This window comes from Erythranthe guttata, chromosome 10, assembly GCF_056151865.1.
Source record: "Erythranthe guttata isolate IM_541 chromosome 10, IM_541, whole genome shotgun sequence".
Taxonomy (NCBI): Eukaryota; Viridiplantae; Streptophyta; class Magnoliopsida; order Lamiales; family Phrymaceae; genus Erythranthe; species Erythranthe guttata.
In genome coordinates this window covers 11,114,787-11,128,266 of record NC_142542.1, presented here as the reverse complement: position 1 = coordinate 11,128,266, position 13,480 = coordinate 11,114,787, and the positions used below count along the sequence as shown (strand labels likewise).

Below are 13,480 nucleotides of genomic sequence, written 5' to 3'. Positions count from 1 at the left end.
ATTTACATCCATCTGTCCAACTCAAATAGTAGAGATAGTTTGAAAATAAAGATGAGAATCCGAAGTACAAAATACGAAAATCAGACTCCACAATCCTGCTAATATCACTCGGGTCAGATCACAGCTGCAAGGAGAATAACTCTGCACGAAAAAAAATGCAATTAAAGAATTAATAATTAGAAATAGGAGTGAAAAAAGAAAAGGCAACACAACAAGCAAGATTAAACACTTACAGTTAGTAACTTGGATAGCGAAGGTACTCGTCCAACCTTACAAATGCATCGATGCACATTTGTTCGGATGCATTGGGCTGCAATTCGAATATGTTGTCATTGTAGAACCAATAAATTCCTTCTAACTTCTCCCTCATCTGTGTTACAGTCATACGTTGCCATTCAATAAACATACCGTAATTCTTCGGCAATAAATTCGCCGGCGGTCTGGAATTGATGGGGTAGCTCTGATCAAACTGGACATCAGGGCAACTTGGGGGAGGGCCATAAGGGTGTCCGAGTTTGTACTTAACCACCACTTCGTAGTCGCCAGCCCTCCAATTCTGACTATCACGAAGGCGTTCGTTGTGAAATCTTGCCCCGTTTGCTCTTAATTCCGCAGTGATACTTGCTATTGCATTTTCGATGTTTTCAAGTCTTTCTTCAATTCTCCGTGTGTTTGCCTGTTGTATCATAGCCAATCGGCGAGTCTCGTGGCACTGGCATGCCTGGTTTAGATTATGAGCGAGCTGAGATTAGATAAATATATCTATAGCCTATAGGACATTTGGTTATATTGCAAATTGTTAACCATGCATCAACACTTTATTATATGTATGTATATAGATATATTATATGTTAAACTACAACTTTTTCGATGAAAAAATTAAGAATGAAAGGAAATTCAAAAGTAAATGATGACTCACTTCCATTAAAACCAAATATCTAAAACGTCATTATCAAATTAATTCACTATTCACCGTTTTATCAATTATAAAGGAGAAAAGAATCCTGCCAGATATTAAAATATATAAAAAAAAAAGAAAAAAAAAAAAAAAAAAATCTACAATTTTTTACACTAGCCTAAAATCATTGAGCAAAACTGCAAAAGAGAAAAATCAAAATTGTTACACATCATACAACCAGTGGCGGATCCAGGATGAAATTTTAGGGTATGCCGGCTATGCCAAGTCCAAGAATTTACTGTACAATGGGATTAAATTTTCGGGGTTCGGGGGCAGCGCCCCCGGAAAAAAATTTTGAACCTTTTTTTGTTGGATAAATTAGGAGAAGGAAAAAAAAAATTGAAACTTTTTTTTTTTTTTTTTTGGATAAATTAGGAGAAGAAAAAATTTGGGACTTTGTTTGTATATTTTGAATTTTGGGTTGACTAAATAATAATATAGATATAATATAATGTGTTTTTTGGGAGAGGGGCTAAAAAACAAGTAAAATTTAGGACTTTTTTGTATATTTTGAATTTTGGGTGGACTAAATAATAATATAGATATAATATAATGTGTTTTTGGGGAGAGGGGCTAAAAAAAAAGTTAGGACTTTTTTTATATATTTTGAATTTTGGGTGGACTAAATAGTAATATAGATATAATATAATGTGTTTATGGGAGAGGGGCTCAAAAGAAATTTAGACAAAAAAATTAAACATTACTTTTTTGAACCATAATGGAGTCAAACTCATGACCCTCATGATCTCAACTAACAATTTGGAGATCTTTGCCATTTAAGGCAAATTTATTTTCATTATTTGGGGTGGTCCATGGCATACTTGGCCACCCCCTAGATCCGCCCCTGCATACAACACGAACAGAAAAGAAAAAAAGATTATATGTTTATATAACAAAAAAAGAAGCGCAAATTAAAACCTGTTGTGCAGCGCCAAGGGGTAAGGCATCTATATCACCTTCTGCCATGAGGTGGGGTCAGAAACAAGAAGACCAAAGTTGAGAATTAGGTTTATTTGACAGTCGTCGACTATTACGATTTAGTTCCTACAAGAAGAAAAAAAATGGTTATTTAACTCCTATTAATGGCTTTATATAGTTATTAGCCCCAATGAAGCACACCGTTTTCACCTCAAAACCCCTCCTCACCGTTTAATTTGACAAAATATAGAAAAAGAGAAAACAAAAGGAGGCAGATGGGCTAGCTATTTCGGATGAAATTATAGTGGTTGAATTTCGTTCAAACTAATTTTCTTCTAATTACTAGCGCGACCATAGATGGGCTAATTCGGATGATTTATTGTGCTAGATCTTTTTACATAAAAACAAGGAGTTAATTGTCCATAAGTCTTCAATCAAGCATCTTTATTATTCTAGATTTAGAGGTTATATCTCTTTCACCGATAAGCCCATTCATTTAATATTTATTATAAATAAAGGAAACATTCATGTATAAGACAATATTACCCCCCAACCCTTTATACCAAATTCTTAATTGTAACCCTAATTTAATCAATTATGTCCACAAAAATCCAATTTTGACTTTTTTTTTTCTCAAAAAAAATTTTTTGCCGCCGGATTCCGGCGATGACTTTTCAAATTTTTTTTTTGGGGTCTTTACAAATAAGCCTATCAATGGGTACTTATTTATAAAGAGATCCAGACAAAAAACTCCTTTACCAATAAGTCCACACATGGTCCAGATTTTTGTAAATGACTAAAATAACCCATCATACTTTAATATGCTCCAATTTCATCATTAACTTAATTTAACTTCAATTTGACACCAAATTTCACAAATTATTCAATTTTGAGCCAAAACTTTTTTTTTTCAAAAAACAAATTTCCAGCCGGATTCCGGCGTTGACTTTTTTTTTTTTTTTCTTCTTCTGGATTTTTTCGCCAGATTCCGGCGTTGACTTTTTTGAATTTTTTTTTTCTTCTTTTCTTTATTTCTGTAACTTTTTTTTTCCGTTTAAACAACAATATTGTTGTGATTGACAGTAATATTAACTATATTACTGTTAAACACGGTAAAATTAACTAAACTACAGTTTGACACAGTAATATTACTATATTAATCTCTAGCACAGTAATATTAACACAACAAAACTCATTATTATTGTGTAATAGAGTAATATTACTATGTTCACCGTTCAACAAATGTAAACATTATAAAAAGCCAAAGGAATTAATATTACTGTGAGTGATAGTAATATTACTATAACAACAGTAATATTGCCGTCAACCACAGTAATATTACAATAATAGACAGTAATATTATTACGTTACTCCGTGAATAACTCAAACAAACAAAAAATTCCAAACAAAATAATAATATTGATGTGGTTGACAGCAATATTACTATAACAACAGTAATATTACCGTCAACCACAGTAATATTATTGTGTTTGCAGTAATATTACAATAATAGACGGTAATATTATTACGTTACTCCGTGAATAACTCAAACAAAACAAAAAAACCCAAAAAAATAATAATATTGATGTTGTTGACAGTAATATTATTGTGTTTACTGTTATTTTACTATTAACGACAGTAATATAATTACGTTGACTTGTTAACAAATCAAACAAAATAAAAAAAAAACAAAAAAATAATAATAATATTACGTTAATTTACTGTCAACGGCAGAACAATTACATAAATGTATTGTCAACGGTAGTACAATTACGTTAATTAACTGTCATTGACAGTATAATTACCTTAATTTACTGTTAGTGACAGCACTATTACGGTCAATGTTTAGCGGCGGACGTAAAAAAAAAAAAAAAAAAAAAAAAAAAAAAAAAACTAAAAAAACTACTAAAAAAAAGTCTAACGCTAGAATTCGGCGGCAGAAAAAAACAGACCAAAAAAAAGTCAACGCCGGAAACCGGCGAAAAAATCTAGAAGGAAAAAAACAAGGGGTTTTTTTATGCATAAGTCTCCAACCAAGCATCTTTATTATTCTAGGTTTAGGGGCTATAACTCTTTCACCAATAAGCCCATCCCTTTAATATTTATTATAAACAAAAGAAACATTCATGTATATCCTAATATTACCCTCAACTATTTATACCCAATTCTTAATTGTAACCCCAATTTAATCAATTTTGTCCACAAAAATCCAATTTTGACCACAAAAATTCAATTTTGACTTTTTTTTGAGAATACTTTAATATGCTCCAATTTCATCATTAACTTAATTTAATCTCAATTTGACCCCAAATTTCACAAATTATTCAATTTTGACCCGAAAAACATTTTTTTTTTCAAAAAAAAAAATTTTGCTGCCGGATTCCGGCGTTGACTTTTCAAAATTTTTTTTTTCTTTCTTTCCGAATTTTTTGCCAGTTTTTTTTCTTATCTTTTCTTCCGGATTTTTTCGCCGGTTTCCGGCGTTAGACCGGCGGTCTCCGGCGTTGATTTTTTTTAGTGTTTTTTTAAGTTTTTTTTTTTTGTTTAGTTTTTTTTTACGTTCGCCGCTAAACATTGACCGTAATAGTGCTGTCACTAACAGTAAATTAAGGTAATTATACTGTCAATGACAGTTAATTAACGTAATTGTACTACCGTTGACAATACATTTATGTAATTGTTCTGCCGTTGACATTAAATTAACGTAATATTATTATTATTTTTTTGTTTTTTTTTTTATTTTGTTTGATTTGTTAACAAGTCAACGTAATTATATTACTGTCGTTGACAGTAAAATAACAGTAAACACAATAATATTACTGTCAACAACATCAATATTATTATTTTTTTGGGTTTTTTTGTTTTGTTTGAGTTATTCACGGAGTAACGTAATAATATTACCGTCTATTATTGTAATATTACTGCAAACACAATAATATTACTGTGGTTGACGGTAATATTACTGTTGTTATAGTAATATTGCTGTCAACCACATCAATATTATTATTTTGTTTGGAATTTTTTGTTTGTTTGAGTTATTCACGGAGTAACGTAATAATATTACTGTCTATTATTGTAATATTACTGTGGTTGACGGCAATATTACTGTTGTTATAGTAATATTACTATCACTCACAGTAATATTAATTCCTTTGGCTTTTTATAATGTTTACATTTGTTGAACGGTCAACATAGTAATATTACTCTATTACACAATAATAATGAGTTTTGTTGTGTTAATATTACTGTGCTAGAGATTAATATAGTAATATTACTGTGTCAAACTGAGTCTGCTATTCTAACCCAAAGTCATATTCTTATTTCGATTGCATCGAATATCAACTAAAAATGTCGAAAACAACCAAAAACTATAAAAAAAAAAAACTAAAGAATAGTAGAATAACGAAAAAATATACAAAATAGCATAATAAAGAAAACAACTATATTGTTGCAAAAGATACCCAACAACAAAAACTTCTCCGATTTTTTTTTTAAATGATGGCTGCGGCGGAGCAGAGCGACGTCACCAGAGCCGGCGATGGAGACGATGGTGGAGGTAGAATGGGATTAGCCATTACAAAAAAAAAACGAAGCGTCTCCCATAGTCGATTCCACCGCCTTTGATGGCCCCCGAATAGAACGAACAAAGCTTTTCTTAACGACGTTTGCAGTCGCGATTCTCCATAAAGATGCAACCCAAGGTTTCTTTATGCTCCTCGGGGTCGATTGATTCAATTATAGCAATATTATTGTGTTAAATTGTAGTTTAGTTAATTTTACTGTGTTTAACAGTAATCTAGTTACTGTCAATCACAACAATATTGCTGTTTAAACGAAAAACAAATGTTACAGAAACAAAGAAAAAAAAATTGAAACAGTCAACGCCGGAAACCGGCGAAAAAGAAAAAAAAATTGAAAAGTCAACGCCGGAATCCGGCGGCAAAAAAAAAGTTTTTTGAAAAAAAAAACGTTTTGGGTCAAAATTGAATAATTTGTAAAATTTGGTGTCAAATTGAGGTTAAATTAAGTTAAGGATGAAATATGAGCATATTAAAGCATGAGGGGCTATTTTATTAATTTACAAAAATCTGAACAAAAATCTGAACCATATGTGGACTTATTGGTAAAAGAGTTTTTTTCTGGATCTCTTTATCAATAAGTAACGATTGATGGACTTATTTGTAATGACCCATTTTCAATATAACTCATTCATAACTATAAATTTTGTGTTTTAAATGTTTCGAAATTGGTTGTCAAAATCATATATCAATTGAAAATTGTATTAATAAAAGGGCGAATGGCAAAAAGGCTCATCACATGGGACTTAAATGCACATAGGTCTACAAAAAAAAAAAAACAGTCTCTCAATTAAACCCATCCACATGTCTTTAGTCTAAAATACCCTCCATAATATAATTCTTATCAATTCCATCATTTATGCTCTAACTTCCTTAATATTACACATTGACCCCGGATTTAAACAATTATATCACATTAACCCCCAATTTTTTTTTTTCAGAAAATAATTTTTTTTCTGAAATTTTTTTTTCCGGCCACATTCCGGCGTTGACCGCCGGTCTCCGGCGTTGAGTTTTGTTTTGTTTTTTTTTTTTGAAAACTTTTTTTTTTCCTGAAATTTTTTTCCGGTCGGTCAACCACCGTTGACCGCCGGTCTCCGGCGCTGATTTTTTTTATTTTTTTTTTTCAAATTTTTTTTTCTTAGAAAAAAATATTTTAATTAATATTACTGTTTTGGCTACTAAATTACTGTCTCAGACAGTAATATTACTGTTTGGGACAGTAATATTATGAATATTATTTTCCCGAACAGTAATATTATTAATATTATTGTCTAAGACAGTTAAATTACTGTTGGAGACAGTAATTTAGCAGGCAAAGCAGTAATATTAATTAAAATATTTTTTTTAAGAAAAAAAAAAAAAAAAAAATCAATTGACAGTTAAATTACTGTCTCCGATAGTTAAATAACTGCTGGAGACAGTAATTTAGCAACGAAACAGTAATATTAATTAAAAATATTTTTTTTAAGAATAAAAAAGTCAATTAACAGTTAAATTACTGCTCCAACAGTTAAATAATAACTGCTAGAGAGACAGTAATTTAGCAATGAATACAGTAATATTAATTAAAATATTTTTGAAGAAAAAAAAAAGAAGTCAATTCACAGTTAAATTACTGTCTCCGACAGGTTAAATAACTGTCGGAGATAGTAATTTAGCAGCCAAGACAGTAATATTAATTATAGTATTTTTTTAAGATAAAACAAAATTATAAAATTAAAAAAATAAAAAATGTCAACGCCGGAGACCCGGCGACCGGCCGGAAAAAAAAATTCAGGGAAAAAAAAGGTTTAAAAAAAAAATAGTCAACGCCGGAGACCGGCTGCGACAGGCGGTCTCCGGTGGTGGCCGGTCAAAATTGGGGTCAAAATTGAAATTATAGTTAAAATTGGTTATTAATGAAATTGGACTAAATTGGGGTGTAAATCATGAAATTGGAATTAAATTGAGTTTCAATGAATTGGGGGTAATTTTGGTATATATAAAAGAATTTTCCTTATCTGCAAATAATTTTGAATGAGTTGAATTTATTTAAAAAACAAAAAAGTAGAATGTCCCTTTTTAATTAAGTGCATTTGTCACTGGCCTTTTTGTGATTTAACCTTAATAAAATAACAAATACGCACTGACGACCGTCTCTATCTGGTACTTGAGATACCGACACTATAGACTTGAGTCCCACTCTCCACTCTGAAATTTCTTCAACTTTTTGAAATCACCATTTCTTTGTTTCAAACGGATAGAAAACAAACACATATCGAAAATGCTGGACGGTATCCTCGGTCGTGGATTCAGCGTCAAATGGTCGGATCTCTATCCACAATTTTCATTTCGGTGATGTTTATATATTTTTTTCTGATCTCATTTGATATAAATTGGCAAATATAAATGCAGCAAATCTCTGATAAAAACGATTCGGGCAAGGATCGATGTAGTTAGACGGAGAGTGGAGGCTAAGCAAAGATTCCTGAGAGAAGATCTAGCCAAGTTGCTTTCCAATGGCCTTGATATTAACGCTTATGGAAGGGTATTTTTTTTCCATTCTAACTCCTTTCTTCTTTCTGTTTCTTATGGAAGGGTATTATTGCAATTTTTTTTTTATTAATTGTTAAATTCATTAGAGTTTTGCTACTGCTTCATTGATTAGAGTTTTTTTTACAAGGTAATCATCGTTTCGTTGATTTCCTTCTAAATTTGGTGCACTGGAGTCTTGAGTATTTTTTTAGCAGTGGGGAAGATTGTCAAATAAAAATCGCATCGGATTGAATTTGACAGACGATAACCTAGGACAAATCTCGCAACGCTGTTCGTAGTATTAAAATTATTCTGTTGGTCGAACCTTAAGACAATACATTTCAAAAATCGGAGATTTTATTTGGGGTTTATTCTCGTGTTTAAGTAGGATTGAGTTCATTTTATTTGCTTTTATGCTAAGTATCGAGGAAGATGCTCACGAACCAAAATGAAGTCGAACTTTAGCAGTAGTACAGTGACACTAACAACTGATAAGGATTAAATAAATAAAAAAAAATATCATTAAATTCTGCGTTTGTAATGTTATATTATTTAATCGTTTATTAATTAAATATCGAAAAAATGCATGATAATGTAATTTGTGTCGATTTTGTTGCTTTTGAAGTAGTGTAATGTAATTAACTTTGTATCTGGCCAACAACGAGCAAAGTGGAAATTGGTAGATTTTTAATGCATATTCTCTCTGTTTTTGATGTAATTTGGTGGCCAAGAACTATATTAACGTATGGTATACATTTCATGCCTCTAAATATTCTCACATTGGTTCGGTTCGAACTTATATCTACTTCTTAACGTGTGAAACAGACTGAAGAATATCTTGCTGGATTGAACCTCTTGTGTTTGTATGACGTTGTTGAGCAATATTGCGAGTGCATCGTGAAGCAACTTTCAAGAATGCAAAAACAAGGGTATGATCCAATCGCGTGTGTACGGCTTCATTTTTGGCAAGTTTGATGTATGTGTGAGTGTGTGTGTATAGATATCATCTGCACAAGGAATCTCTTTTGAACCTTGCTTCATATCATTTCATTTTCGGGTCTAGTATCTGTCTATCATGGTCGTTGTTTGAATCTAAAAGGATACAAACTTATAACCGTTGTCCTTCATAAGAAAACCGAAATAATTTTTAGGAAAGAGGGGGACAAAATCAAAAGTTTAATAAATTTCTTTTAGTGTTTAAGTATTCATCCAATCGAGGGTAACCTTGGTTAATAAATTTCAACCTATCCATAGACAAACATAAGCTAAAACAGCATATTGTCTCTTACTTTAGCTTTTAACTAGATTTTAGAGAAGTATAAGCAAGCAAAAGCACCTATATGCCAAAATAATAGAAGTGCTTCTCTTTAACTCGAAAGTTGAAAAGCACTTAAATAAGTGGATGCAAAACAGACTGAGTACAGTCTTGCTCTAAACATGCTTTTCTACCTAAACTTTCTTATTGCTAGTGTTATTGCTTAGAAGCTTATCAAAACATGGCAAAGGCGAGACGGGGATAAATAAGAATAGGTCTGGGTTTTTGCTGAATTCATGCATCATCTTTCTCATTGAACCAAATTACATTGGAAGAACATCCGATGAAGTACTTCAACTGAAACAACAGTCACCATTTCTGTTAAAAATATAGCCGATATCTTGAAAAGAGCCAACATTTCCATTTTCTGAAATAAACAATAACTGAAAGGTTTCGTAGCTACGCACCCGTTCAACTACGATGCAGTTACATAGTTTGTTTGCATATTTTTAGTGCTCCCCACTGTATTACTTGATCATGATAGTAACTTTTATTCTATTAATTTTTATTTTCTATCTTTTTATAATTACTATTGTTAATTATTATTTTTTTATACAGGGAATGTCCTGAAGAATGTAGGGAGGCTGTTGCATCGCTGATTTATGCTGCTGCAAGGTTCTCTGATCTGCCCGAACTGCGAGAGCTCAGAGATACATTTCAGCAGCGATATGGACATTGTTTAGAAGTTTTTGTTAATCAAAAGGTAGTGATTCTACATAGCCCGTACAAAATGTATATGAATGAATACAAATTCGTTTCAATCTCTAACGTGTTCGTTTCCTCATTGCTAGTTTGTCGAGAATCTATCTTCGAGGCCACCTTCAAACGAGAAGAGACTCCAGGTATTGCAAGATATAGCTTCCGAGTTTTCAATTAAATGGCATTCTAGTGGATTTCAGCGGAGGTTGGCGGCTACTCATTCAGTAGTAATTCAGCAGGTAATATCTTTAATCATTTATGATATTCTGTTCGGTACATTGTGTAATATGAATAAAATCTAATAAATCACGTCATAAATTAAAACATACTACTTACAAAATTTGATCATTGAAGCCTTTTACATGAATTCTTCACGCACTACAATCAACCCTTTCTAGTTTGTATTTTTCGAAAACTCTCGATGATTAATATGAATAATCTAATAAATAATGTCATAAATTAAAACATACTACGTACAAAATTTGATCATTAAAGCCTCTTATGTGAATTCTTTACGAACTACAATCAACCCTTTCGAGTTTGTAATTTTCGAAAATTCTCGATGATAGTGTCAATATCTTACTTTGGTGATGCATTTCTTAATAAATATAATTTGCAAGATGAACTCACTCTTGTGCCTTAGGGTGATAAACTAAAAGTAGATGAATTTGGTGAGATGGATCAAATAGTATAACTGGGCTGGTTAGACTCTGAAGTAATGCAAATGTTTTCGAGCCCGCCTGGGACTTACCTCAAATCCGCCACTGTATACGGCACTATCCTTGCATTACTGGTTTAGTTATAAATATTCGGAAAATCTGTATATTTCCAAGTCGACTACTTTCTTTATTACTCTGCTCCTGAGTGTAGATAAGTTTTGAACTCACTGTTCAAGGGGCAATGTACTGTAATGTTGCATGATGGTACACGACCATATCAATTGCAAAAGATCGTTTTCTTTTTTTCTCTTTCTTCTTTGTACTTGAGCTTGTTTCGACATGAAAATAGCATGTCAATTTGTATTGACGGGGCAAGTATCATATTCATACGCCACAAACTTGTTGTTGAATAGTATTTTATATATTTGTAACTCATGGGGGTGAAAACAATATCGATGAATGACTAGAGTGCAGAGTATGTGACTGACGACTGATATTCTCAATTCCATATTGGCAGGTAGACGTACAAAAAGCGGATATAGTGAAACAAAGCTCTAGAATTTTGGACGAGAAGAGAATAATTCACAGCTACGGTGAAACTAATGTGTCGAGAAAAGACGAAGACGAATCAAATCATCATATCATTAAAAGGAACGAAACAACCGATTACAGAGAGAAGTCAGTATTGAAGAGGGGGGGAGGAAGTAGGTTGCAAGGTGATGATGGAATTAAACATTCATATCCTGCCGACAAAGGTGGTGCACAATTGAAGGTAGAAAGTCGAAACAGAGCTTTCCACGAGAAAGTGCTGGATAATAATGTTGACACGGGATCCACTACACGTAGTAACCGTTCTTGTAATCCAAGAAAAGGAGAAAGCACGGAATATCCCGGAAAAACCGAAAATGTCATTTCTTACAACTGTTCCAATCAAGATAATGCAATGAACTCGATAAGTAAAAGACTGGATGAAGGATCTGACAGGTTTAAATCTTGCGCTAGTTATACCATCCCTCCACCACCGTATGTGAGATCAAAAGACGATATCCCTTGTCCTCCATATACAAAGCCCAAGGAAGATAAAGACAGGCATACTAGAAGTTCTAAGCATGCTGGTTTTGATATGGATGAAGATGACACAGGTAACACAAAGACGGAAAAAAATGTTGCACCTACTAAAGTAAAGAATTATGACCGCGGAAAAGAGGTCGATTATCAGATTCCCTTGCCGAAACCACGGTCAATTCAAAGGAAACACCACAAATCATCGTCCAACTATATCGTTGAAGATGTCGGAGGTGTGAATAGGAGCTCCAGTAGTCGAAGAAAGGATCGTTCGAGAAAGGATGACGAGGAAAGAATGATGGACAAGATGTTGATTCATTACAGCAAGAAACAATCAAGCTATGATGAAGTAAAGTTGAGGAATAAGTTGTCGGCTAAACCTTCACATGTAAGAACTAGTGATGATGGTGAATCATCGATTAGTCAAAGCAGAGATGCGGATTATCGGGAACTTGGATTGTTTCCACCGCCAAGTAGATCTGTTTCTCTTCCGACTGCTTTACCAGAATCAGAGAAGGTTCTTAGCCGCGCTAATACTTTCCAAGCAGATAATCAGGCACCGCATGTGCATCCCAAATTACCTGACTACGACGATTTAGCTGCAAGGTTTGCTGCTCTTAAGGGTACATAAATAACACTAGCTAATGAAGCTGATTAGATTAGCTATCTCTAATCCCAAACATTTGCATATCTTCGAGTTCCTATACGTGTGTGAATTTAGTCCTACGATTAAATTGAGTGTTGTGAGAACTGATAGTTGTAGAAGCTTTCCAACTTGCTTCCAAGATGCTTATTGTAATTCTTTGCAAATATGTATATTGTAGGCTTTCTGAGTTGTAATACTGTAAGATTTGGGCAGTGTAATCCCTTCATTCAACTGATTTTGGCCTAATTTCTATGGTTTATAATTAAGCAAATGTTTGAATCATATATACCATACGTAAAAGCAAAGTATATCAATTATCTCATGTATGCTTGCTGTAGATGTAATGGCTATGTAGCACGGACATGGGAACGCGGACACGGCTAATTAATGGGGATACGAACATGGGGAAACTCCATATTCTGAAACATTGGATACGTTTATGTGGGAGAAATTTGTAAATATTAAAAATATCGTGGTATATTCATAAATTTTGAAAAATATTATTAATATTAACATAAGTGCTTATCGTCCGGTAGATGTGTATTCAAAAATTATATTCAACTTACAAGTCACAACCTGTATTATCAATGTAACATAAGTAACCGATTTTTAATTTCTTTTGTTATGTTATTAAGCGGCGTCGTTTTAACTTATTAAAACGCGTTTACGCTTTTATTCTTATCGCGTCTTTTGAAGTTGGAGAAGGGAGTTAAACGACCCCGTTTTCGGAGGGAAGACCTACACATGCTCTGAGCTGTGATGAAGACCGTTGTTTTCTTACTATAAATGGCCAAACACACACCGAGAGTTGGCAAGCATTATCACAGTACTCTAGTCTAACTTAGTTAATGTAGAGATAAGGTAGAGATAAGCATTTGAAGCACTCTATGGATATCCTCCCCCACAGCTTTGATCAAGAAGACATAAAGAGTTGACAGTTGGTTGAAGGAAAATCAGAAGATATCTCAGAAGTTGAAAGAACTTTTGAGTGAGGCTCAAGAAATGATGAAATATTATGCAAATAAAAACAGAAGTGAGAGATCCTTTAATGAAGGAGAGTCAGTTTACCTTAAATTGAAACCATTTAAGAAACTGAGTCTAAGGAAAAGCCACATGTGGAAACTT

The 13,480-nt window shown here is 32.8% G+C and overlaps 2 protein-coding genes across 2 annotated transcripts; one reads left to right on the top strand and one right to left on the bottom strand.

The window, feature by feature from the left end:
* Positions 1–215: 215 nt before the first annotated feature.
* On the bottom strand, positions 216–2,072 carry LOC148767500 (uncharacterized). Its single transcript, XM_088824317.1, has 2 exons — positions 1,877–2,072; positions 216–721 (listed from the first exon to the last, which is right to left on the bottom strand). Exons 1-2 carry the CDS (start codon positions 1,922–1,924, stop codon positions 236–238), a joined length of 534 nt encoding a protein of 177 aa, XP_088680443.1. The 5' UTR covers positions 1,925–2,072; the 3' UTR covers positions 216–235.
* A 5,529-nt stretch (positions 2,073–7,601) lies between these two features.
* Positions 7,602–12,637, top strand: LOC105949849 (uncharacterized). Its single transcript, XM_012973159.2, has 6 exons — positions 7,602–7,761; positions 7,852–7,984; positions 8,797–8,900; positions 9,845–9,989; positions 10,078–10,224; positions 11,162–12,637. Exons 1-6 carry the CDS (start codon positions 7,721–7,723, stop codon positions 12,338–12,340), a joined length of 1,749 nt encoding a protein of 582 aa, XP_012828613.1. The 5' UTR covers positions 7,602–7,720; the 3' UTR covers positions 12,341–12,637.
* The last annotated feature ends 843 nt before the right edge of the window (positions 12,638–13,480 follow it).

What these genes read in the sequence shown, in the direction of transcription:
- LOC148767500 (XM_088824317.1), bottom strand. Translation starts at nt 1,924, where the DNA reads ATGGCAGAAGGTGATATAGATGCCTTACCCCTTGGCGCTGCACAACAG. An exon ending in CCCTTGGCGCTGCACAACAG is followed by an intron (nt 722 to 1,876) that starts GTTTTAATTTGC and finishes AATCTAAACCAG; the next exon opens with GCATGCCAGTGCCACGAGAC.
- LOC105949849 (XM_012973159.2), top strand. Translation starts at nt 7,721, where the DNA reads ATGCTGGACGGTATCCTCGGTCGTGGATTCAGCGTCAAATG. An exon ending in ATATTAACGCTTATGGAAGG is followed by an intron (nt 7,985 to 8,796) that starts GTATTTTTTTTC and finishes CGTGTGAAACAG; the next exon opens with ACTGAAGAATATCTTGCTGG. An exon ending in ATTCAGTAGTAATTCAGCAG is followed by an intron (nt 10,225 to 11,161) that starts GTAATATCTTTA and finishes CCATATTGGCAG; the next exon opens with GTAGACGTACAAAAAGCGGA.